Source organism: Pelophylax lessonae (genome assembly GCF_965119305.1).
Source record: "Pelophylax lessonae genome assembly, chromosome: 2".
Lineage (NCBI taxonomy): Eukaryota > Metazoa > Chordata > Amphibia > Anura > Ranidae > Pelophylax > Pelophylax lessonae.
The window spans coordinates 92,588,189-92,615,755 of record NC_138769.1 but is presented as its reverse complement, the minus strand read 5'-3'; the positions used below and the strand labels follow the sequence as shown (position 1 = coordinate 92,615,755).

General features: G+C 45.0%; 1 protein-coding gene across 1 annotated transcript in view; it reads left to right on the top strand.

Annotated features, from left to right (window-relative positions):
• The window catches only part of LTN1 (listerin E3 ubiquitin protein ligase 1), a 197,260-nt gene that overhangs the window by 123,979 nt on the left and 45,714 nt on the right, over nt 1-27,567 (top strand). The window contains exons 23-24 of the mRNA XM_082246619.1: nt 687-921; nt 21,204-21,269. Of these exons, the coding sequence (XP_082102745.1) occupies nt 687-921; nt 21,204-21,269 (301 nt within the window). The remainder of the gene's footprint in view (nt 1-686; nt 922-21,203; nt 21,270-27,567) is intronic.

The following is a 27,567-nucleotide window of genomic DNA, read 5'->3' as shown; positions in this document are numbered from 1 at the left end:
GTCTCATCATTGGTGTCAGTGGGAGGAATAGTGTCTTATCATTGGTATGAGTGGGAGGAATAGTGTCTCATCATTGGTGTCAGTGGGAGGAATGGTGCCCCATCATTGGTATGAGTGGGAGGAATAGTGTCTCATCATTGGTGTCAGTGGGAAGAATAGTGCCCTGTTGTCAGTGGCAGAAACTAAGTCCCACTAAAGCTGACAATGGGGGAACAATGCCCAAAGTGCCAGATAAAAGCAGGCAAAGGGCCCAGTTTGGAGACCACTGGGTAAGACTATCATGAATGCATTCGGAGAGATAAATTAAAAAAAAAATCTTTCAGTGATCTGATCATTCCAACACCATCCCATATCTGTGGCGAGCCAAACTGATCTGATCTTTCTTTCTAAAACTTTTACAAATACATGAAAATCACTCCCTGCATATTATGTTAGCTCTCACCCCTTTTTAGATAGAATAACTTTTCGGTCTTATTTATACTTTCACTAGCATTTCTACAGAAACCTAAATATTTCACATAAGCTTCAAAGTTATTCCAAAGAAGGCTTTGTATGACTGCAATCCATTATCTTCACATATCGGTCCTTGGACTAATTTATGGACTACAATACTAGTATATCTGTGGAATGTTCCTTCTCGAAATAATTTGCCCCCCCTTTTTTTTCTCTCTGTTTATTCTGTGCAGGGGAGAGCAAAGCTACAGAGATGTCTTATCACAGCCCTGTGTTGCAGTCGCTCGGCGAAGCTCTGCGTTACATTTCAAAAGAACAGCTGCTGGACCACAAACTCCCAGCCAAGTTTGTTGCTGGACAGAAGACCAACCTCCCTGACAGCTTGCAGAGCTTGCTAAATACCCTGGCTCCACTCCTGCTGCACCAGGAGAGAGCCATACAGATCACAGTTTACCATATGCTGAAAAAGTAAGAACACAACATGTTCCACAGTGCTAATTTCCCTGCTATGTGTTTGTTTAGTTACCATGCCCTCTCTCTTTAATTCCTCGCCAATGACATCACAGCCCTCCTTATCTAAAAAAAAAAATGTATGCAGTGATTTTTACTCCAGTGCAGACAGTCTTGTGACAAGAAGATTTTGTAAGAGAAGATGCATTGCCTAAAGCTTTTTGACATATTTCTTCCCCCCCCAGGGAGGCATTGGATAATTCATTTAAGTTACAGACATGTACGCCAATCTTACTTCTGCATGAAGCTTTAACTAATGCCGTCAGTAAGAATACTCAGTGCAGTAAATCTTCAAAGGCGGTGAAAAGCGAAACAGTTCGCTGGAAGTTTTAAATGTGTTTTTGCTGGTCTCCAAAGCCTGTGAAAATGGAAGTTGACTCAACATGGAAGGGGGGGTATAAAGCATATAAAGTTTCTAGATGTGAAAAGTTTTAAGAACATTTCAAGCTAAGGTAGAACTCCAGCCAAAAATAACAAAAGAAAAATGGATAGCCCGTTAACAGATTAAAGTGATTGTGAAGGCAATTTTTTTTAAGATGTTCTACTTACCTGCTCTGTGCTGTGGTATTGCACAGAGAGCGGTCTCTTACCTCCTCATCTGGAGTCCCCCGCCACCGCTCTCCACTTCTCCTTTCCTGCCAGGCTGTGAACGGCCCCTGCTCCCTCCCATCTGACAACAGCAGGAGCCTACGACCAGTGCCGGTGTCGTGTCGAGGAATGCCCTCCGTCGGATAATGCCCGGGTCGGACTGCGCATGCTCCGTAAGTGACGTCACCCTGTCAGAACAGCTGATCGGCTGGGGTTGGCGCATGCGCAGTCCGTCGGGGGCACAATCCGACGAGAGACAGAGCGGGGAAGAATCTAATGTCAGATTCTGACTCGCTCTGTAGCGCGTGCGCAGTCCGTTGGGGGCATTTCTCGACGAGAGACAGAGCGGGGAAGAATCTAATGTCAGATTCTAACTCGCTCTGTACGATGATTACACATATGAACATTCTAACTCGCTATATGTAACTAATATATATATATATATATATATATATATATATATATATATTATATATATAGTTATATATAGTTATATATATATATTATATATATATATATATATATATATATATATATATATATATATATATATATACTATATATAGTATATTATATTATATATACTATATATAGTATATTATATTATATATATATATTATAGTAGTATAGTATAATATATATATATTATAGTAGTATAGTATATTATATAGTATATTATAGTATATATATATATATAGTATAGTATATATATATATATATATATATATATATATATATATATAGTATATATAGTATGTGTATATATATATATATATATATATATATATATATATAGTTACTATATATATATAGCTATATATAACTCATTAAAGGGGCACCCTGAAATACTATGATCAGTACTCATATAGTATATTATAGTATATATATATATAGTAACTCATATGGCACACATTAAAGGGGCACTCTGAAATACTACGATCAGTACTCATATGGGACACATTAAAGGGGCACTCTGATATACTAAAGGGGCACGCCGACTGCAATAATAAAAGGGCACTCTGGAATACTAAAGGGGCACCCTGAAATACTACGATCAGTACTCATATGGGACACATTAAAGGGGGCACTCTGAAATACTACGATCAGTACTCATATGGGACACATTAAAGGGGCACTCTGAAATACTAAAGGGGCACGCCGACTGCAATAATAAAAGGGCACTCTGACCGTGGGTCATAAAGGAGCTATGTGACTGGGACACATAACGGGGCACTCTGATAGGGACACTGATGTAAAGGAGGACTCTAACGGGAACACTGGATGTAAAGGGGGACTCTGACGGGGACACTGATGTAAAGGGAACTCTGACTGGGACACTGATGTAAAGGGGGACTCTGACTGGGACACTGATGTAAAGGGGGACTCTGATAGGGAAGCACTAGATGTAAAGGAGCACTCTAATGGGGACACGGATGTAAAGGAGGACTCTGACAGGGACACACTGGATGTAAAGGAGGACTCTGACAGGGACACACTGAATGTAAAGGAGGACTCTGACAGAGGCACCGACACAGGCCAAATTACGGCGGGGGGACATGAACTGCATGACGGCGGGGACACAGGATGGATGACGGCAGGGACAGGGGCTGAATGACGGCGGGGAAAGAGGCTGAATGACAGGGGGATACAGGCTGCATGATGAGGGACACACTGATGAGGCACAAATGAGGCGGCACTCATTGGCATGATTTAGACACAGATGGGCATGAGACACAGGTGGGCATAAATAGGGCAGAGATGGGCATGGATGAGGCAAAGATGGGCATGGATGAGGTAGGGGCGGTGCCCATCGGTGTGTACAGCGTGCGAAGAGAGAGCTAAACCAGACATGCAGCGTTCTGTTGACAAATGATCGCTCTGTCATTGGATGGAGGGATCACATGGTAAATGGCCCCTGTCGTTGGCCCTTTAACACAATCCGTGGGAAGCGCGATTCGGATGTCTCTGTACGCCCTCCCAGAATAGGCCGACCACGCTGTAGCCATCATTGGGCTATGCCCTGGTCGACAAGTACTTAATCCCCATAGTCTTAGCTATCCGATATTACCCGTAAAGCGGGGCTTTGCATTACTTATGTTCTGCAATATTTGGCCAAACTCGATCACAATGCCAGTCTCTGTGAAAATTAGGCATTGCCCCCAAAAAATGTGTGTGGCTACTGGAGGTCCTCTAGTATAAGTTTGCCAAGTATGGTGCCCTGAACCCCCGTGGTTTGGGCTCTACATTTATAGAAGCTTGGCCTGCTATGTTAATCTATGGCAGAGTCTTAGTCTGGAAATTTGAGGGGCTACAGCTAGGACCCCAAATGAGTCCGGGGGCCATATTTGGCACAGAGGTAGGGGGGTCCTTCCTTTACCACCCCAAACATTTTGGGGTTCGTTAGCTCAAAATTTCCTGATCAACTTTTTCTAGGGCCCCTTGAGAGTATGTGGCCCCCGGGCCATACGGCACAGCAGGGAGTGCTGGATACCATTGGACTATTCTGCGGTGGTCAGCTAAAGTCTACCCCAATGCAGGTCCCTGTGAAAATAAAGCATTGGCCCCAAACAAATGTATGTGCCAAATTTGGTGCCCCTGAGCACCGTGGTTCGGCTACCACAGGGCCCTACATTTAAGCTAGCCTGGCCCATTATGTTAATCTATGGTTCAGCCGCGATCAGGAATTTGAGGGGCCACAGATCGGGCCCCAAATTAGTCCAGAGGCCCAGAGGTAGGGAAGGTCTTCCTTTAACACCTCTACATTTTTGAGGTCGCTAGCCTGAAGTTTTATGGTCAGCTTTTTAGGGGGCCCCTTGGGAGTGTGTGGCCCTCGGGCACTAATGCGGAGTGGGGATTGGTGAGTACTGCAGGAATCTCTGGACTCTTAGCTATTTAACAATATTTGCAGAGCCTGGCTCTGCAGTTCCTATGTCCTGCGGTGGTTGGGCAAATTCCACCCCCATGAAGGTCCTCATGAAAATTAAGCATTGGCCCCAAAAAAATTTTGTGGCCCCTGGGGGTCCTCTAGTAACCCTATACCAAGTTTGGTGCCCCTGGGCAACATCGTTCCGCTACCGTGGGGCCCTAGATTTAGGCTAGTTTGGCCTAGCCTATGGTAATATATGGCGCAGTAGGGAATTTTGGAGGGGCCACAACGTGGGCCCCAAACATGTTCAGGGAACCTGGACTCTTTCAGGGCCTGGGCTGTGGCCCCCTCAAATTCCCACCCCCATCAGAGTCATGGATTAACATAGCGGGCCAATGTACCATAAATTTAGTGCCCTGTGGTACCCAAATCACGGGGGGATATGGTCACCAAACTTGGTACAGGGATACTAGCTGACCCCCAGGGTCACACACAAATTTTTTTGTGGACGATGCCTAATTTTCACGAGGACTGGCATGGGCGTCAAATTTGCACAAATACTGTAGAACATAGGTACCAGTGAGCCCTGCTCCGCAGGTAACATTGGATAGCTAAGAATATTGGGATTAATATGGTTTCCAGCAGTCCCTTCTCCACGGTACTGCCCCAGGGCCACACACTCCCAAAAGGCCCCTGAAAAAGTTGACCAGAAAATTTCAGGCTAGCTACTCCAACATTTTCAGAGTGGTAAAGGAAGATCTCCCCTACCACTGTGCCAAATATGGTCCCCTGGACTTGTTTGGTGCCCGAGCTGGGGCCCTGCAACTGTGCCCACTCGAAGATTGCCATACTGCACCAAGCTGACCTAAATTATGGGCCTAGTGGTACCTGAACCCTGGTGGCTAGGGGCCTCAAACGTGGCAGGGGCCACATGCTTTTTTCAGGACCTTAATTGTTACAGGGACCTGCATAGGGGTTGATTTGGCTAACCACTATGGAATACAGGAACTGCAGAGCAGCGCTATACAGATACTGCTGAATAGCTAAGAGTCCAGCTAAGAGTCCAGGGATTCCTGCAATATCCAGCACTCCCCGCTGCATGGTACGGGCCGAGGGCCGCAAACTCTCAAGTGGCCCTGGAAATAGCTCGGGCCCCAAATTAGTCTGGGGGGCCATATTTTGCACGGAGGTAGGGGAGGGCTCCCTTTACCAAGCATTTTGGAGTCGCTAGCCCAAAATGTACTGGTCAACTATTTCCAGGGCCACTTGAGAGTTTGCGGCCCTCGGCCCGTACCATGCAGCGGGGAGTGCTGGATATCGCAGGAATCCCTGGACTCTTAGCTGGACTCTTAGCTATTCAGCAGTATCTGTATAGCGCTGCTCTGCAGTTCCTGTATTCCATAGTGGTTAGCCAAATCAACCCCTATGCAGGTCCCTGTAACAATTAAGGTCCTGAAAAAAGCATGTGGCCCCTGCCACGTTTGAGGCCCCTAGCCACCAGGGTTCAGGTACCACTAGGCCCATAATTTAGGTCAGCTTGGTGCAGTATGGCAATCTTCGAGTGGGCACAGTTGCAGGGCCCCAGCTCGGGCACCAAACAAGTCCAGGGGACCATATTTGGCACAGTGGTAGGGGAGATCTTCCTTTACCACTCTGAAAATGTTGGAGTAGCTAGCCTGAAATTTTCTGGTCAACTTTTTCAGGGGCCTTTTGGGAGTGTGTGGCCCTGGGGCAGTACCGTGGAGAAGGGACTGCTGGAAACCATATTAATCCCAATATTCTTAGCTATCCAATGTTACCTGCGGAGCAGGGCTCACTGGTACCTATGTTCTACAGTATTTGTGCAAATTTGACGCCCATGCCAGTCCTCGTGAAAATTAGGCATCGTCCACAAAAAAATTTGTGTGTGACTCTGGGGGTCAGCTAGTATCCCTGTACCAAGTTTGGTGACCATATCCCCCCGTGATTTGGGTACCACAGGGCACTAAATTTATGGTACATTGGCCCGCTATGTTAATCCATGACTCTGATGGGGGTGGGAATTTGAGGGGGCCACAGCCCAGGCCCTGAAAGAGTCCAGGTTCCCTGAACATGTTTGGGGCCCACGTTGTGGCCCCTCCAAAATTCCCTACTGCGCCATATATTACCATAGGCTAGGCCAAACTAGCCTAAATCTAGGGCCCCACGGTAGCGGAACGATGTTGCCCAGGGGCACCAAACTTGGTATAGGGTTACTAGAGGACCCCCAGGGGCCACAAAATTTTTTTGGGGCCAATGCTTAATTTTCATGAGGACCTTCATGGGGGTGGAATTTGCCCAACCACCGCAGGACATAGGAACTGCAGAGCCAGGCTCTGCAAATATTGTTAAATAGCTAAGAGTCCAGAGATTCCTGCAGTACTCACCAATCCCCACTCCGCATTAGTGCCCGAGGGCCACACACTCCCAAGGGGCCCCCTAAAAAGCTGACCATAAAACTTCAGGCTAGCGACCTCAAAAATGTAGAGGTGTTAAAGGAAGACCTTCCCTACCTCTGGGCCTCTGGACTAATTTGGGGCCCGATCTGTGGCCCCTCAAATTCCTGATCGCGGCTGAACCATAGATTAACATAATGGGCCAGGCTAGCTTAAATGTAGGGCCCTGTGGTAGCCGAACCACGGTGCTCAGGGGCACCAAATTTGGCACATACATTTGTTTGGGGCCAATGCTTTATTTTCACAGGGACCTGCATTGGGGTAGACTTTAGCTGACCACTGCAGAATAGTCCAATGGTATCCAGCACTCCCTGCTGTGCCGTATGGCCCGGGGGCCACATACTCTCAAGGGGCCCTAGAAAAAGTTGATCAGGAAATTTTGAGCTAACGAACCCCAAAATGTTTGGGGTGGTAAAGGAAGGACCCCCCTACCTCTGTGCCAAATATGGCCCCCGGACTCATTTGGGGTCCTAGCTGTAGCCCCTCAAATTTCCAGACTAAGACTCTGCCATAGATTAACATAGCAGGCCAAGCTTCTATAAATGTAGAGCCCAAACCACGGGGGTTCAGGGCACCATACTTGGCAAACTTATACTAGAGGACCTCCAGTAGCCACACACATTTTTTGGGGGCAATGCCTAATTTTCACAGAGACTGGCATTGTGATCGAGTTTGGCCAAATATTGCAGAACATAAGTAATGCAAAGCCCCGCTTTACGGGTAATATCGGATAGCTAAGACTATGGGGATTAAGTACTTGTCGACCAGGGCATAGCCCAATGATGGCTACAGCGTGGTCGGCCTATTCTGGGAGGGCGTACAGAGACATCCGAATCGCGCTTCCCACGGATTGTGTTAAAGGGCCAACGACAGGGGCCATTTACCATGTGATCCCTCCATCCAATGACAGAGCGATCATTTGTCAACAGAACGCTGCATGTCTGGTTTAGCTCTCTCTTCGCACGCTGTACACACCGATGGGCACCGCCCCTACCTCATCCATGCCCATCTTTGCCTCATCCATGCCCATCTCTGCCCTATTTATGCCCACCTGTGTCTCATGCCCATCTGTGTCTAAATCATGCCAATGAGTGCCGCCTCATTTGTGCCTCATCAGTGTGTCCCTCATCATGCAGCCTGTATCCCCCTGTCATTCAGCCTCTTTCCCCGCCGTCATTCAGCCCCTGTCCCTGCCGTCATCCATCCTGTGTCCCCGCCGTCATGCAGTTCATGTCCCCCCGCCGTAATTTGGCCTGTGTCGGTGCCTCTGTCAGAGTCCTCCTTTACATCCAGTGTGTCCCTGTCAGAGTCCTCCTTTACATCCAGTGTGTCCCTGTCAGAGTCCTCCTTTACATCCGTGTCCCCATTAGAGTGCTCCTTTACATCTAGTGCTTCCCTATCAGAGTCCCCCTTTACATCAGTGTCCCAGTCAGAGTCCCCCTTTACATCAGTGTCCCCGTCAGAGTTCCCCTTTACATCAGTGTCCCCGTCAGAGTCCCCCTTTACATCCAGTGTTCCCGTTAGAGTCCTCCTTTACATCAGTGTCCCTATCAGAGTGCCCCGTTATGTGTCCCAGTCACATAGCTCCTTTATGACCCACGGTCAGAGTGCCCTTTTATTATTGCAGTCGGCGTGCCCCTTTAGTATTTCAGAGTGCCCCTTTAATGTGTCCCATATGAGTACTGATCGTAGTATTTCAGAGTGCCCCCTTTAATGTGTCCCATATGAGTACTGATCGTAGTATTTCAGGGTGCCCCTTTAGTATTCCAGAGTGCCCTTTTATTATTGCAGTCGGCGTGCCCCTTTAGTATATCAGAGTGCCCCTTTAATGTGTCCCATATGAGTACTGATCGTAGTATTTCAGAGTGCCCCTTTAATGTGTGCCATATGAGTTACTATATATATATACTATAATATACTATATGAGTACTGATCATAGTATTTCAGGGTGCCCCTTTAATGAGTTATATATAGCTATATATATATAGTAACTATATATATATATATATATATATACTATACTATATATATATATATATATATATATATATATATATATATACTATAATATACTATATAATATACTATACTACTATAATATATATATATAATATAATATACTATATATAGTATATATATATATATATATATATATATATATATATATATATATATATATATATATATATATATATATATATATATATATATATATATATATATATATATATATATATATATATATATATATATATATATATATATAACTATATATAACTATATATATAATATATATATATAATATATATATTAGTTACATATAGCGAGTTAGAATGTTCATATGTGTAATCATCGTACAGAGCGAGTTAGAATCTGACATTAGATTCTTCCCCGCTCTGTCTCTCGTCGAGAAATGCCCCCAACGGACTGCGCACGCGCTACAGAGCGAGTCAGAATCTGACATTAGATTCTTCCCCGCTCTGTCTCTCGTCGGATTGTGCCCCCGACGGACTGCGCATGCGCCAACCCCAGCCGATCAGCTGTTCTGACAGGGTGACGTCACTTACGGAGCATGCGCAGTCCGACCCGGGCATTATCCGACGGAGGGCATTCCTCGACACGACACCGGGACAAGGCCATCCAACTCCCAGGGCAAAGATGCCAAACTGCTCCCCCCCCTTTCCTTAGGGTTATGGTCAGGATGCCCACATCCCTGCGATAAACCATTGCGCCCAGGGCAGCCTCTTCATGCTCACCTCTTTCCCTGGCTCTGCCTATGACTCCCACTGCTGCCAGTGTTTCCTGTGAGACCAGGACAAGGGGACTGTGGGGCTGTGGATGGGACACCGCTGAATTGTGAGAGGAGACAGGTAAGTGTTTAGGGATTTGAAGGGGGGGGGGGCAGTAACAAATAGTGAGGAGTTTTGTTTACCTTAATGCAGAGAATGCATTATTGTAAAAAAAAAAATTTAGAACCAACTTTTTCTGCAGTATTGATCATGAATTCAGAGCTTCTCTCCCCCCACCCCAACCTGCGATACTTCTTTTGTCACTAGATTACCTTAACTGATGGCTGTTATCATTTAGTCCACTTCCTTTGAGCCCAGGTCATCGCAGGCCCACCCCCAGCCTGTGACTAGATAGAGGACATGCAGCACAGTGATGGGCTCCTCTCTCTGTCACTTTACTCTCTCCTTCTATCAGCATGTGTCAGCACATGAACTGATTTGCTCCTTGTACTGCTTCTATTCTTGCGCTCCAGGTTTGCTGTGCAGTAACAGCAAGAGTCTGATACCAGGTCATATTCAGGTACTTATACAACTTACATTAAAAAAAAAAAAATATATATATATATAGAGTGGTTATAAAGGCATAAGGTATTTTACAATAATGCATTAAGGTAAAAAAAAAAACTGGGTGAAGCGTCCCCCCCAGCCCCCCTATACTTATGAGCCCCATTTCAATCCAGCGATGTGCATGAGAGCAGTGGCTCTTCCGGTTCTCTCCTCATTGACTCAAAAAGCAGCAGGCGCCACTTGGTCCCAGCCAGTGAGGAAACAGCCGAGGACGGGACAAAGCCACGCTCTGTGTGTAAATAGACCATGTATATTCATAGGAGTGATGCTCGGGAGCGAGCCTGCTTGAGTGCCCCCGTAGCAAGAAGCTTGCTTTTGGCGGCACTCAGCGTGGGGGAGGAGCCAGGACCACCTGCGGGGGACCCAAAAAGGAGAATCGTGACTGCTCTGTGCAAAACTATTGCACAGAGGAGGTAAGTATAAAAAGTTTATTTTTATAAAAATAATCTCTTTCATGATGTATTATTACAGAGCTGCATTCATTTGTTTTTATATCTGCCTAGTGTTCAGCTTCAAAGTCCATCTTCAGTAATTACAGTCTTTAAATAAAGTTCTGTAGACAGTTTGGAGTTTAAGTGATACCCCTTATTGGCCACAATAAGGTATTATTGATGCAATCTTTCAGGACCTATCTTCAGGCTATATACAATTTCAGTAAACAAAAACAGAATATATAGTATATTGCCTGAAAAAAGTGCCCAACAGGTCCCAAAAGTTTGCATTTCTAATAATCTAGCCAATAAAGGGTATCGCTTTAAATGGAATGCACTGCATCTGAACACTACAAACCACAAAGCTATTTAATTATAATAATCACAGCAAACTCACCCATTTAATCCGTGTCTCTATGCTTTCGTTTGTTGAGATATCACTTTGAAAAATGCCCCCTAGCATTTTTGGCTGTGGCTATCAACTAAGGGCAGATTATTCATGTAGCAAAAACTTCCTGGAGTCCATCTGCCCCTAGCTCAGGAGGGTGTGCTTAGCTTAGAAAACCACTCCTCTCCTCCTGAACTAGGATGTGTGACAACATTAGGAAGTAACTGAAGAAATGTATAAAAGATTACAGCAAGTTAACATGATATACTTTACTATCTATTTAATAATTATTAAAAATAATCAATGTTGATTGAGAGAGTGAAGTTCCTCCTTTAAAATAGACCCATTTGGGTTGATTTTCTTTTGGCTGAATGGGCGCACTCCAGAATCTAGAAGGGACAAGCTCGGTATTTATGCCTACGGCTTTGGAATGTGTTAACCATCAAACTCCAATAGATGTGATGGTCGGCTCTCCACCAACATTTGACCATATCATGTATTTTCTAACACCATGTAAAGGAATTTCAACTGTACTGAAATTTGTGCACATTGGAATCAAAATGAAGGTAATAAAGTGGCTGTAAAGGCTGAAGGATTTTTTTTTTACCTTCCTGCATTCTATGCACAAAGGTAAAAAAAGCCTGCAGTTTGCTGCTCCCCTCACAGCCCCTCCCTTATACTCACTTGAGCCCCCTCGATCCAGCGTTGTGCATGGGAGCCTTGGCTGACCCGGGTCTCTCTCTTCTCATTGGCTGGGGTACAGCAGTGAGAGTCATTGGCTCCCAATCCTGTCAATGACAGCTAGTGAGGAGCGAGCAGGGGTCTGAGCAGTGGCTCTGTGTCTTATGGGTGCATAGAGTGGGGCTCAGGAGCAAGCACGCACCATTGCCCCCATAGCAAGCGGCTTCCTGTTGGGGGCACTGATGTAGGGGGGAGGAGCCAGGAGCACTGGTGGGGGGCTTGAGGAGAGGCGGATCAGGGCTGCTGTGTGCAAAACCATTACACAGAGCAGGTAGCTAGAACATGTTTGTTATTTAGGAAAAAAAAACAACCTTTAGAATCACTTTCATGTAAATTGAGTGTACATAGACTTAAAGTATAACCAAAGGCAAAACTTTTTTTTTTTAAGTTTTGGATAGAGGGGAAGTGAAAAAGAACATTTATCCATTCTTGTTGCTGTCTATGCCCTTCTTAAGGAGGTTCACCCTCTCTATTTGTCCAGTTTAATATTTTCATTAAAAGTAAAAGAAAATCCCAAATTTTGAGTTGTCCCCAGAAAAGTAATAGATTTAAAAGCGATCAATGGGGACGCTAGTTCTGGTGACCTGGGGGTCCCCAATAAATTCCCTTAATTTGCAGGGATTTCCACTAATTTCCTGTTTTAGCTTTGGGACAGGAAGTGAAGTGAAGGGACAACTCTGCAAAGGGACACGGATGGTGAAAAAATCTGACAGGGGTTATAACCCTCCCCTGCTTTATCCAAATTGGGGGAAAAAAGTTTTGCCTATAGTTCTACATTAAAGTCTGTTTGGCAAATGCTAAAAATAGAGCTATCAGCACAAGAAACAAAACTTCGTATGTTGGGTCCATTGTCCTAATTCTTCTGCTTTTATTTGAAATCTTCATCTGTCCTGAAGATTTCTATTAAAACAGAAGAATTCGAACAAGAGACATGCCAAACTGTCAGTTATGTCCCTTGTGCTTATTGTTCTGTTTTTAGTTTTAGCTACAGTTAGGCTTTGACTTCAGTGTAGATCTAAAGAAATATGAGCTAACATTGATACTCAAAATTTTAAAGAAGAACTCCATGAGAGTTTTTTTCATTTTTCATTTCAATTTCCAGAATTAGTCTTCCCTTTCCCATAAAATAAATAAATATTGCTCATCTTCACTTACCTTCTCCATGCTCCAGCACTGTACCCGACTTACTCCTCGGTCAGTGTCGGCAGTGCTCTTTGAGCAAAACGAAACTGGTCTTACTCCAAGACTGTGTGACAATTACATGAGAACTGCTCAGTCCTGGAAGAATTCCCTTTACCCCATTGCCAGAAGAAGCACTGGTGATGTAATTGAAACAACTAAAAGACTGCAGGGAAAGGGTTCTAAAAGCAAGTTCTGCTTTAGTTGGATACTAACCGCTTAATTCACCACTTGTTTGGCCTGAAAACCATTTAAGTTCTCTCCTCTGTCTTGCTGCCAAAGCTATTCTGGTAGATTTCTCGATTGTTCATCCACAGACGTAGCTCCATCTAGTCTGAGACTATAGGGTTATGCTCCTCCTATCAGGAATAGGCACTACGCAGGAAAAAAGCTTAACCACACCTATGGGGGCTGTCCCTGCAGGCATAACCCCACACACCCTGCTATCAGTTTGTTTTTGCTGAGTTTAAGGAATAGGACCTAGCTTCCTTCTGGGACTTCGGTCTTAGCTATTATAGGGAGGTTTGTTAGTTTGTGATTGTGATTTTTTTATTTTCACTAGTTCGTTCCTGACGGACCAAGATCCAGAGGACATACAAGCAAAAGCTGGCTGAGGTTTCGCACTGGATAATCTAGATCAGGGGTCTTCAAAGTATGGTCCTCCAGTTGTTCAGGAACTACAATTCCCATCATGCTGAGGCATAGCTGTGAATGTCAGGGTTTTATAATGCCTCATGGGATGTGTAGTTCCGCAACAGCTGGAGGGCCGTGGTTTGAGGATCTTTGATCTAGACCCTTAAGGTCTCCCAGTCTGGCCAGCGAGCATGAGCAGGTTATAGTCCAGAACTAGGCCTCGCCACGACAGTGCCCAGACGAATGGGGACGAGCCTGCGAGTGGACCGTCTCGCTGGGACACACACGGCCTGGAACGCCCGGAGTCGTAGCTTCCCCTTGGCTGACAGCACCCCCATCCCGGGTGGGAGGTGATCTGTTTCAGAATGGCAACCACCTGGTACCATGGTATGGTGAGTAAATTGTCCCCCCAAAAACCCCTGGCGGGGTGGACGTTTGTCCTTCCCTGGAATAGTTGGACCTTAGGGGCTCCCTCGGTTCACCTGGCATCTCGGAGGACTGGTTCTGTGTACCCCTCGGCATTCCCTTACCCCTGGCAGGTTTTTACCTTTGGGGGGGGGGGGGGGCGATAATAATGCGGCCGTCGTGGCGTTTATTTGAGGGGAGTGACTTGTCCTGTGTGGGCCCCTTGGCACCAAGGTGTTTCTTCCCCCGGACAAGCTGCAAAAGTTGCAGGAGGCGATTCGGTTGTTGTTGGCAAACAAATCTGTTTTTTCGTCGAGTTTGCATGCAGGCCTTGGGTCTGATGATATCAACCTTAGGCGGTTGATATCTGATATCTGAGGCGGTTCCGTTTGCTCAGTTCCATACCAGACCTTTGCAAAGGGAGATTCTTGTCCAATGGAACAAGGATCCAAAGTCTTTGGACTCTTTGATTTGGTTAAGCCACAACAAAAGGTCTGCTCTGTTGTGGTGGATTCAGTCTCCAGCACTATGCCAGGGCAAGTCCGTCCTTCCGTTGTTCTGGAAGGCTGGTGTCCGTGGTCACCACCGATCGGGCTGGGGCAGGGTGCTGGGGAAGCTCTGTGCCCAGGGTAGCTGGACGATGGAAGAGTCAAAACTACCAATAAATGTTTTGGAGCTCAGAGCAATAAAACTTTGTCTGAGCCATTGGACGGCTCGTCTGCAAGGTTGTCCGGTTTGGATTCAATTAGACAATACCACGGCTGTGGCTTACATCAATCACCAAGGGGGCACCAAGAGTATCTTGGCAGTCAAAGAGGTGGCTGAGATTCTGGCCTGGGTGGAAAAATTTATTCCAGCCCTCTCTGCTGTACACATTCCAGGTGTGGAGACTTGGCAAGCGATTTACCTGAGGCGTCAGGTGTTGGATCAAGGGGAGTGGTCTCTGCACCCGGAGGGGTTTCATCCCATGTGTGTTCGGTGGGGGACTCCCGTGGTAGATCTGTTTGCTTCTCGCCTCAACAAGAAGGTTCAGAGATTTGTAGCCAGGTCTCGAGATTCTCTGGCCGACGCCACTGACGCTCTGTGGCTCCTTGGGGTCAGTATCGGCTAATTTATGCATTCCTCCCTTGAAACTCCTGCCGAGGCTTCTGCGCAGGATAGAGGTGGAAGGGATTCCAGCCATTCTTGTGGTTCCGGACTGGCCTCACCAGTCTTGGTATGCAAACCTAGTAAGGTTGGTTGCCGATGCTCCTTGGAGACTTCCTCTCAGGGAAGATCTGTTGTCTCAAGCTCCAATCTTCCATCCTGCTTTACCGTCGCTGGCTTTAACGGCATGGCTGTTGAAAGCCAGGTGCTGAGAGATTAGAGGTCTTTCTGATTCTGTGATTCCTACGCTGTTGAAGGCTAGGAAGTTGACTTCTAGGAAGATCTATCATTGTACGTGGAAATCATATATTTCATGGTGTGAGTCACTGAAGGTGCACCCTTGCTTGTTTTTGATAGCTAGGGTCTTGACCTTTCTGCAGAAAGGAGTTGAACAGCGGTTGGCTTTGGGCACTATCAAAGGCCAAGTGTCAGCTTTGGCTATATATTTCCAACGCCCGTTAGCTACACATGCTTTGATTCGTACCTTTATACAGGGAGTGTGCCATATGGCTCCTCCGAGAAGGTCCCCACTACCTTTATACGGGGAGTGTGCCATATGGCTCCTCCGAGAAGGTCCCCACTACCTCCGAGGGACCTAAATCTGGTATCTGTTCTTCAAAAGCCTCCTTTTGAGAACATTCGGGAGAATTTTATGCTTTTGTTGTCCCAGAAGGTTGCCTTCTTGGTGGCTATCACTTCCGCTCACGTTCTAAGGAATTTGCGTTGCACTCTTTGGATGTGGTTCGGGCTATCAGGGTCTATCTGGAGACCACTGAGTCTTTTAGAAAATCAGACGCTCTTTTTTTCCTTAACGAAGAATCTCGTAAGTGATTGGCTGGCTGCGTCTGCGGCGACCATATCCAGATGGATCAGGCAGACAATAGTTCAGGCTTATTCAATAAAGGGTCAGGTTCCTCCTTTCTTGGTGAAGGCGCATTCTACAAGAGTGCTTAGTGCCTCTTGGGCTTTTCGCCATCAGGCGTCGGCGCTGCAAGTCTGCAAGGGGGCAACTTGGTCATCTGTGCATACATTTACAAAATTCTACAAAGTAGATGTGTTGGCATCTTCGGATGCCTCCTTTGGCCGCAAGGTTTTGCAGGCTGCTGTTTAAAGAGAACTGTTTTATTTATTTTTTTGTTTCTCTTTGAGGGTGTATTGTGTTTTCAGGGTGAGCTCCAGTTGTTCCTGGTTGAGCTCCTTGTTACTTGGTTGGCTGTGTTTAGCCTTTGGGGAGTTACATTTCCGTTTTGCGTTGTCTTCCCACCCCTCATGAATATACTGCTTTGGTACATCCCTATAGTCTCTGACTAAATGTAGCTGCGTCTGCCGATGAACGATAGAGAAAACTGGATTTTTGTAAGAACTTACCGTTCAATCCTTTTATCTGAAGTTCGACAGGTGCAGCACCCGTCCCTCTATTTCTGAGTGAATGGAGTTTTTCTATTCTACAAACTGCTTGCAACTAAACTCTTTGATAGCCGGGTGTGTGGGGCTATGCCTGCAGGGACAGCTTCCATCGGTGTGGTTAAGCTTTTTTCCTGCCTAGTGCCTATAGCAGTGATGGCGAACCTTGGCTCCCCAGATGTTTTGGAACTACATTTCCCATGATGCTCGGCTACACCACAGAGTGCATGAGCATCATGGGAAATGTAGTGCCAAAACATCTGGGGTGCCAAGGTTCGCCTTCACTGGCCTATAGGATAAGAGGAGCATAACCCTATAGTCTCTGATTAGATGGAGCTGCGTCTTCTCGATGAACTTCAGAGAAAAGGATTTTACGGTAAGTTCTTACAAAAATTCCAGTTTCCTTCTAGTGGTTCCCTTAATTTACCACTGGGAGCGTTAAGCAGAAGTAAAATTAATTACTTGACCCAGAGTCATCACAGCAGGAGGTAAACCAAGGAACTCCAGAATAGCACCCTCATAACTGCAGATCCTGAGAGATAGATGTGAACAACTTAGGGAGTCATTCCCCAGCAACCACCATAATCTCACATTTCATTTTGTGTGGATTCGGCCTGTAAAGTGGATCTAGACCCAGATATTATTAAGTGAATGCTAAGTACTTAACCACTGCTTCAACTTCTCGCCTTTTATGACTTTCTACAAAGTTACTGTGCTGCAGTCAGATAACTGGGGGAGAGGAAAACAAGGAAATGCTTTCTTCTGCCTGCAGCAGACTGATGACATCATCTCAGCAAAGTCACTTGACTAGAGATCAAGTAGAGCTCTTTGTGATAAAATATGGAGCTTTTTGAAAAAAGTTTGCTTTTGCAGTATATTGTGACATGTCAGAAACTTTTTCATGCAGACTTTTAGAGTTGCTCATAGGTTCTCCGAAACAATTTTAGATGACAGACACCACTGTGGCCTCACCACTAGCCACATTGGGGCATTGACCATACTGGATCCATCTTTTGCCCAAACATTTTAGCTCAAATTTTCAGTACATTTTATTCAACTTGTACAATGTACTCTGTATGGCACCACTCTTTGCACCCTTCTCCTACTCTGATGCATTCACCCTGAAAGGGGCTTAACTGTTGAGGATGATAAAGCTTCTTTTGGTGTAAAAGGTCTCAAAGGAGGAGAAGCTGGGTCTAGTAGGGGGTGTCAAGTGGAATGCATTGTACACTTGGAGTAAACTTTATTGAATGAAAAGAACGATCTAGTGGAGGCTCAGCTTTTCGGAGTTGCTTCTAAAAGGTCCACTTGAAATTGTCCTCTGATTGTACCTACAGTACTGTGCAAACACAAGGTATCAGGTGAGCCTGTAAGGGCACGTGTCTATGACCCATCTTTTTTAGGGTGGCTGCTATATAACCTATTTTAAAATGGATAAAAAATATTACTTCATTAATTTTGGGTGGAATGTTTACGTAAAAGCATTTCCGGGAACAGATCAAATGCTCGCCATCCTGACAGAGCGGGATGATTGTTGGAAGAAATATGGAAATTGTCAACAGATGTAGGAAACTGGCAACAGATGTTACTGGAGATCCCTGTGGGAAGATCTCCACTTCAAAGACATAAATTTACCTGACATTAGTCTCTATTTATGGGGGAACACTCTATACTTGTTAATGCAGCACCATCCCTGGGATCTCCTTCTTCAGACATTTTGAAGATGGATTCTTTGCTTTTTCAGTGAAGTTGTGATGAATGTTTGTTGTGAAATAAAAATTTAGTTTTAATGCTTGGTATAAAAGTATTTTTTTCAAGTATATGCATCAGATTTGACTGCTAGCAGCTGTATAGCTGTATTGCAAACAGGAGTGGCAAACGTGGTATCTCCTTCTGTGTGCTTGCCGTTTATGGTCTCGCTCCAATCCTGGATTAAAAGAGAACCATAGGCACTTCTATTGCTGTCCTTTCCTTCTGAAAGAACCAAGAGCTTGTTGTGGTAGCCTTTTTTCTTTAATATTTAGAACAAGGGTTGATAAAACTTTAGAGACCCTGTCCTTTTGCCCTTTCAAAGTGACCGTGTCTATGTACAGCCTACATGTTTACCACTTCAAATTCATATGTCTACTGCTCCCCTACTTCTCCTTTCTCAGTTGCAGCTTGGTGTCACTTGTTGTCATACCTTGGGGAGTGGGGAGGTCACCCTGTCTGTCATGTGACAGTTCTCAAGGCATGCCCATTGGCCATTAGGCTTGACTGCATTATGGGAAGAAGTCACATGCACCTTATGCCTTAAGGGCACCAGTTATTTGCTGCAATTAACACAGAGGGAGGCGTGCTGGGGCTGTTAATATAAAGTGATCTTGGGGAGGTGGGTGTTTATGCAGACACTGGCACTTTGTCCTGAGTGGCCTGACTTTGTCCCCTACAATATGTACAGGGCAGCACAGTGGTGTAGTGGTTAGCACTTTCGCCTAGCAGCAAAAGGGTTCCTGGTTCGAATACCAACCACGCCACTACCTGCCTAGAGTTTGCATGTTCTCCCTGTGCTGCATGAGTTTCCTCTTACACTCCAAATACATGTTAAGTTAATTGGATCCTGTCTAAATTTGCATTAGTGTGTGTATGTATGAATATAAGTTAGGGACCTTAGATTGTAAGCTCCTTAACAGCAGGGACTGATGTGAATGTACAATGTACATGTAAAGCGCTGCGTAAATTGACGGCGCTATATAAGTACCTGAAATAAAATAAATAAGATACACTGTGGGGTTGATTTACTAAAACTGAAGAGCACTAAATCTGGTGCAGCTCTGCATAGAAACCAGTCAGCTTCCTGGTTTTCTTTTTTTTTTTGTCAAAGCTTAACAGAACAAGTTGAAGTTAAAAGCTGATTGGCTACGATGCACAGCTGCACCAGATTTTGCACTCTGAGTTTTAGTAAATCAACCCTTGTAATTAGTTGCTCTGAGGGCTACAGCTAGCTACAGTGTATCAGCATTTATTTACTTTTTACCTAAAACTGAGGAGACCTACTGTAGCTGTTTCTTTCAGTGAGCAAGAAAACTACTGCTAACATCAGCTCTTTTACATTGATGATAACAAACAAGTTTGCAAATCTTACCTATTTCTTCTGCCTTCTCCTGCCCTGAGCTTGAGGACTGCCATGGGCAGGGCCGCTGATAAGGGGGGTACCACTATTCCTCCTGTACAGGGCCCAGGCAGTAGGGGGAATCAGATGTGGGCAGGATAGGGAGGATGATCAGTGCTGCGGGGGTGCAATTACTGGAATTACTGATGACCTCTGTGTCTCCCCCTGCAGCAGCCGAAAGTCAGTTTCTTCCTCCAGCCTGCTTCCAGCTTCTGCAGGGGGAGACACACAGAACATTGGTTCTGTAATTGCACTCCCCGCAGCACAGATCATCCTCCCTGTCTTCCCCAGCGATACCGGCTTCCCTCTCCCGCCGGCCGCTGCATGCACACGGGGATAAGGGGTGGGGGGGTGGTTGGATGTTCTGGATGAAGAGCGGGGGAAGGTGGAAGTAAATATGTAATTTACCAGCCCCTTTCTTTTCCGAATGAACACCGTGGGTGATTAGTGCTGTGTTCATTCATAGCTGAAGCATAGTAAACTTTATTTATTAAACCAATGCAATTTTATCTTTTAAATTTATCAGGAATTTTATAACTTATGTGTGTGTCCGCTAATAATAATTTTAGATTTTAGTGTATTTTATGTGAAAATATTGGTTTGATATTTTCAGGGGGGGAGACCGGACAGGTAGGCTGTACGGGGCGCTGTGATTTTTAACAGCGGCCCAGGCTAGGGCTCTGTAGACTAGAAGTCAGAGCATCAAGGAAGGCGCCTTTTCCAGATTCCTGTTTAACTCGATAATTTGGAGCAGGAGTCTTAACTCCTAAGCTCGGTACTACCTGCACTCCCATAACCACTAAAGATCACAAACTGCTAGAACTAGGCAGGCTCTGCATTAGTTGAGTGACAGGCTAGACAACACGTGTTTTAAAATTGTTAGAGTTGTTTATAGGATTATTGTTAAGGGCACTAAGATGACCATAAAGTGTATCAATTGATGTACGCAAATGCATTGTTTGTACATTGGAAATTGTTTAACTTTGTTAAAACACTTTTCTGATTTAAAAAAAAAAAAAAAAAAATACTTCGCTCACCCTTACAGAAAAAAATGTAAAGATGAACTAACACCACACCCCCCCCCCCTCAGTCCCCTCTGTACCTGCCTCTGGGGTTGCTTTACTGCAGCCAGTCCCAGCGGTCCGGTGATTTGAAACCTCTGTTGGAATCCCCCTTCTTCACGCAGTGCTTTCAGGACTGACCAGATTGATTCTTATTAGTCAATGTCGTCACGGTGAATTGATCTGATTCATTCCATAAGTGCTGCATGGTAAATAGCGGGGATTTCAAATCCCCCATCTGCTGGACCGACTGGAGGGGTTTGCTGACAAGCAAGTACAGCAGGGACTGGGAGGCAGGGATGGTTTTGGGTGTTAACTTTTTTTTTTTTTGTAAAAGCGAGCGAACACTTTAATATTGCCATTGTCCTTGCAAGGTGTTTGAGCACATATAACTGACCCATCTGCATTTATTTACAGAATTATGGTCGATTTGCCTGTTTTTGATGAAGATCTTAAATGTGATGAAGAAGAGGAGCCTGTTTTGTAAGTCTTAAAATTCATCTAATGATATCCTGTTTATAATTTAATAAGTCAGGAAAATTTTATGGCCTTGGATTGACCCCTTTTTTTTGCTCGGAAAGCCATTCCTCTTAAAATACCTGTTTAAGGTTATGCTGTTGGATTCTACACTCAGCGAATCCAGGCTCTGTAAAGATCCCAAATTAGTTGGGTTTAACCCAGATGTCTGGACCAGCCGCTGGCTCAGCCTCTCAGCGAGCCGCTGGGAGACTGAACCAATCATCCTGTCCCCTGCAAACCCCGGCGCTCCAGTGAGCACTGGAGGGTGCAGAGTGAAGAGCCGCTGACTGACCGTGAATAAGGAATACTGAATACCGTGAACTAAGCAATCAGTGATTTTTGATTGCTCAATTCTTGATGTAGAGCCAGTGAGGGACAGCTGCAGCTGGGGTCAGTGCTGCAGCCATCTAGGGGAGTAAGGCTGGCCATACACTATACAATTTTCTTATTCAATTTCCTTTAGATTTACCTTAAACTATGTAGTACAAGGGCCTGCCTGATTGCATACAAATTGAAAGTTTGTAGGTTTGACCCTATATTACATGGTTTTGGTAAATCTAAAGGAAAGTTGAACAAGAAAATTGTATAGTGTATGGCCAGCCTAAGGATTTTTTTTTTGTACTATTACTGAACTTCTTTTAAAAGGCTGAACTCCAGAGAAAAAGCTAAATACACTCTTGAAATATATATATATATATATATATATATATATATATATATGATCTGTTTTGTTTTTCAGATGATTTGTATTTGTCCATCCTGCCCTGAGTGTACATTTGTGTCTTTTTATCTCCATGGAGTTCAGATACAAAGCTCAGTGACGGAAATGGTTTTAAAATGACAGCACTGTGAATTACAGCCTCGTTGGCTCACAGTGATGGAGATTACATTTTTAGCCTGATTTCTATTGTGCAGGGGATTTGGGGATTTTGTACATAAAGATGTAAAAAAAGGAAAAACTGAACCAGAATTGGAAACAAGAAAAACTGGGCCAGATGAAATTGATGAGTTTGCTCCTTTTTTTGTTACGGTTGATGTGGTTTCCCGAAGAACTTCCCCACTCAACCGTGACTCATATATGAGTGTTGGAAGTGAGAGCGAACGATGTGTCACCTTGTACTGTGAATTGGTGGGATGATGTAGCTGGGAAAAACACTGGCCTAAAAACCTAGCAGCAAAGTAAATGAATACCTAAAGTAAGATAAATAATTTGGTTTTGATTAAGTAAATGTGAAAGGCGTTTATTGCTTGGAGTAATGTTCCCAGTGTGTTTTTGTTAATTATATGGAATTTCTTCTTCATCTATACAAGGTGCCAGAGTGTTGTTCCTCTGATCATCATCAGCCACAGGGAAAAATCTGCATAGGATTTCCATATATTTTAAGATGATGGGTAACTTTTATTACCCTAAACCAACTGGCTCATTGGATTTCTTTTCTTTGCTAAAGAAGCATTCAGTTTAAAGTTAACCTACAGATACTTTAAAAACCCATATAATTGCCATATTGTTATTTTACGCCACAGTTTCAATAGTAATATAGCATGGTAGCAAGTGCCAAAAGGTGTCTGCTGTTGCTTTTTAAAGTAAACCTTGTATGAAAACAGAACGAACTAGTATTTGCCCAGCCATATAAACTTGGCTAGTATAAAAATAAAATAAATAAAATAAAATATATTTTTCTCTTTCGTTCACTGGCGGACACCGCTCCATATCAAAAACGCCCTCCGCCTACCCCTGCCTCATCTGATATGTCAGATTCTGAATCAGATTCAGCCACCGCAGACGTGGGTCTCCCTGCCGGGTCTACTACCTTGTGCCCTGTCTCCTCTGATAGTGAGGATGACATCTCTACCTCTGCCACCGCGCAAGAAAATGCGCTGGTGGACACACTGGTTTTATCTGTTCGTGAGACCCTAAATATGGAGGACGTAGCTGAGACTGCGAATGAGGAGCAGGTTACGTTTGGCACTCACAAGCCATCCAGAGCGGCAAAGGTTTTTCCCTTTCCCATGTATTTTGACAACATGCTCAAAAAAGAATGGGACCACCCAAAGTGCTCCCCTGTGGTGCCTAAGCGGATTGCTAGACGCTACCCATTTGAGGAGTCCCTTATAAAGAAGTGGACTGTGCCACCTACGGTGGACCCTCCAGTCTCAAGACTGAATAAAGCTACCACGATCCCAGTGGGGAGGATTCACCGTCCTTAAAGGATCCGATGGATAGAAAGGCGTAGTCTGTGGCCCGCAATATGTACTCCATGGCAGGGTCTGCACTAAGACCGGTGTTTACTGTTGCCCTTGTCTCGCAAACCTTGACTGAATGGGCTAAGTTGCTATGCCGTGACCTGGAGGGGAAACAACTTCCCCTGCCTTTGTGGAGCTGTTGGACCAGTTGGTGCAGGGGCTGCAATTTCTTTGCGATGCCGCGCTGGATGCTGCTCCCATTTTGGGCCGACTGTCTGTTTCAGCAGTGGTCCTTTGGCGAATACTTTGGCTAAAGTGTTGGTCTGCGGATCAGACCTTAAAGAAGGCCTTGACTGATCTGCCTTTTCAAGGAGATCGCCTGTTTGGGGCTACACTGGATGACATTATCAAAAGACTTACAGGGGGGTAGGAGTACCTTTCTCCCACAGGCTAACAAGGGTAAAGACCTGCTTTTCAGCACTTAAGACGTTTTTTTCGTCCCTCAGGGTCAGTCGATAAGGCAAAGTCCTTCAAGGCCCCCTCGGGTGGTTCCAAGCGACCCTGGTCTGGCAAACAAAAGTTCCTCCAGACCTGAGGACAAGGCCCGTTCGGCCTGAAGGTGCACCTTCACCCGTATCTGGGGTGGGGGGACGTCTTTACCAGTTCCCGGATACAAGACAAGTGGGTTCATGAGGTCATACGGTCCGGGTACAAGATCGAGTTTCAATCTGTCCCACCGGTAAGGTTCTTACCTTCCAATGTGAGACTGTCCCCGGATCGCTTACTAGGCTCTCTTTGGGGCGGTACAGGACCTGGTACAACAGGGAGTAATAGTTCTGGTTTCGTGTGCGGAACATTTTCAGGGCTTTTATTCAAACCGGTTTACGGTCCCCAGGAAGGAAGGCAAGGTGCATCCAATCCTAGACCTGAAGGCACTGAATTGCTTCATGCAAGTTCAAAAATTCAAGTTGAAATCTATTCGCACGGTGGTGGCTTCCCTACATCGGGGGGATTTCCTGGCCTCCATAGACATCAAAAATGCCTACCTTTACATTCCAATATGTGCAGGACATCAATGGTTTCTGCGCTTTGCCGTGGGAGAGGATCATTATCAGTTTGTGGCGTTACCCTTTGGTCTCTCCTCTGCTCCTCGTGTCTTCACAAAGGTGTTGGCACTGGTTTTGGTGCTATTATGACAGCGGGGGATATCAGTCCTGGGTTACCTGGACAATCTGCTTCTCCGTGTGGAGTCTTCCACGGTGCTGGTGACAAATTTGGAGATCACCACGAGAGGAGTTTGGGTGGATTCTGAACCTTCAGAAGTCGTCCCTGGTCCCTTCCATGAGACTGGACTATCTGGGCCTGACTTTGGACTCGTCCTCAGCCAGGGTGGTCCTTCCCCCGGAAAAACTCCAAAAACTACAGACTGCGATTCAGCTATTGCTGTCCAAAAAATGGTCGTCCCTTTGGACCTGTATGAGAGTTCTGGGACTGATGGTGTAATCCTTCGAGGCGGTCCCCTTCGCTCAATTCCACGCAAGAATCCTCCAGAAGGTCAGGTTCCTCTTTTCCCTGACAAGGCGCATTTTACGAGGGCGCTTAGTGCCTCCTGGGCGTCAGTGGTTCAGGTGTGCAAGGCGGCCACGTGGTCGTCTGTACACACGTTCACAAAGTTTTATAAGGTTGATGTACTTGCATCTTCGGATGCTGCGTTCGTCTGCAAAGTTTTGCAGGCTGCGGTTGCAGAGGCTTCTGCTTCTTGAGGGTGTATTTTTTCCTGGTGGTGAGCTCCATTTGTTCCTGGTTCAGTTCCTCTTTTATGGTTGGCTATGTTAAGCCCTTGTTGGGAATTATATGTATTACTGTGTTTTCCCCACCCCTCATATTGACACTGCTTTGGGACATCCCAAGGGTCTAAGAAGACATGGGGCTGTGTCCGTCAGTGAACGAAAGAGAAAAATGAATTTTTGTCTTACCGTAAAATCCTTTTCTCGGAGGTTCACTGACGGACATAGCACTCGCCCGCCCCTCTGTTGGGTTGAATTATGTATTCTTCTGAGAGTGCTTGTTACAAACTGAAGTCCTATAGCAGGAAGTGATGGTATACCCCCTGGGACTGTCTCAGGGGTGTAGCCAAAATTGTTTCCACCTAGTCCTATTCCTGGAGAAGAGGGCAGCATAAGCCCAAAGGTCTAAGAAGACATGGAGCTGTGTCCGTCAGTGAACCTCAGAGAAAAGGATTTTACGGTAAGACAAAATCCATTTATTGCAGCCTGTCCGTCTAGCGTTGTCACTGTTGAAGGATGGCTAAGGGATGTCATCTGCTCTAAAGCACATGGACCACAAGCCATTGTCTGCAGTATGCATCTTTTACCTTTTCCTGCCAATTGTAGGGAGGGTTGGTTAAAAAAAAAAAAAATTGGCAGTTTTATTTTACTCCATTTTAAGCCAGCCTTCGATAGATCAAAATTCAGCCAGTTCAGCATGAACAGGCCGAATTTAAGCCATCTGTGGGCAGGCTGGTTATATTGAAGTTGATCTATCGATCGGCTTCATTAAAACCACCCTGACAGGTTTTTTTTTTTTTTTTTTTTTTTTGGATGATCACTGTCAAGAGCTATAGCCAGCAGCAGTGACCATTGTATACTTATGGTGGAGGAACCGCCTGCTGTCAGTATACAATAACCTAGCAAAAGACATTTCTTCAACCCGTGGTTGAAGGAAAGAAATTTTATAATGTATGGCCAGCTTTAAGCTCTCCCTTTAAACTGTACTCCCCAGAAATCCCTATGCATACATAAAATAACCACACTCCCTCCTGATCTCGCTTTACACCAGCTGGTTCTAACAATGGCGGTTGGGGACAAAGTGCTGACTTGTCGGAGAAAAGGGAATGTTTCTTCTATGTTTCAGCTCAGTACAAAGTTACTTAAAAACAGAACCCCAACCACAAAACTTAAAGTAGCATTCCAGTCAAACCCTAACTAAGTCTAAATCTATTCCCTCTCCCATTCTAAGACTGTTCTATTTACCCTGTAAAAGAAAAGATGTCTATGCTTACCTTTTCTGAAGCTGCACCGGTCCGGTCTCAAGACTGGCTTCATCTAAAATTAAGGCAGTGACAACGGCTGCAGAGCCTAGGTGTTGAAATCACACACAGGCTTACTATGGGGTTGCTGTTGTCAGCTGTCCCTTTTATACACTGAAAATGATCATGTGACTGGACCAGATTGGCTTCAGGATAGGCAAGTATAGACATGTGTTTTTTTTTTTTTTTTTTTTTTTTATTACCAGGCTAGATGGAATAGTCTTAGAATGGGGGTGGGAGAAGATTTAGGCTTAGCTAAAGTTGACTGGAATTCCACTGTATTCTCAAGATCTACTGCTCTACTTATACTGTATTACCGATCGTGGTCTTATAGCTGGGGAAAGTGGAAAAAATGGACCATTGGACCAATACGGTTAACTCGCTGATATTGCTATGTTAAAGTGTTCATGTAAATTATCTGGTTTCCAGGCAGGCAGCTTCAACACCCCAGAGGATCTCCACAGTCTTTTTGGCTTGTAGTAACAAAAAATGGAAATTGAAATGCCACAGGAGGTCCAGACACAACTTTATTCTGATAAGTTAGGGGGACAATCCAAAAACTAGCAAATGTGTTTCTGGGGTCCAAGAGCACCCCTATCATCAGGGCTTGATTGACAACAATGTTTGGCAAACTAACTGCTGAGAAGGCCTGTGGTTGCATTCACACGGGGGAAAAAATATTAGGGGCCAGTTCACTTCTAGTCTATTTATATTGTCAGTCAAGCCCTTATGAAGAGGGTCACTCTTGGGCCCCCAAAACAGGTTGGCTAATTTTTGGATTGTCTGCCTGACTTTTATAGAAATGAAGTTTTTATCTGGACCTCTTTGCAGTGGTGTGGTGCTTCAATTTCCATTTCTGCTATTGTGCTTTTATAGCAGTAGCCTCCATTTGCACTGTTTGGTACCCTTCCTCATCTGAAACATGGCTGCAAGGACTTGCCCATCTGGTGGTGGTGGACTATAGGAAAAAAGCTTGCTTCTCCAAGGCAC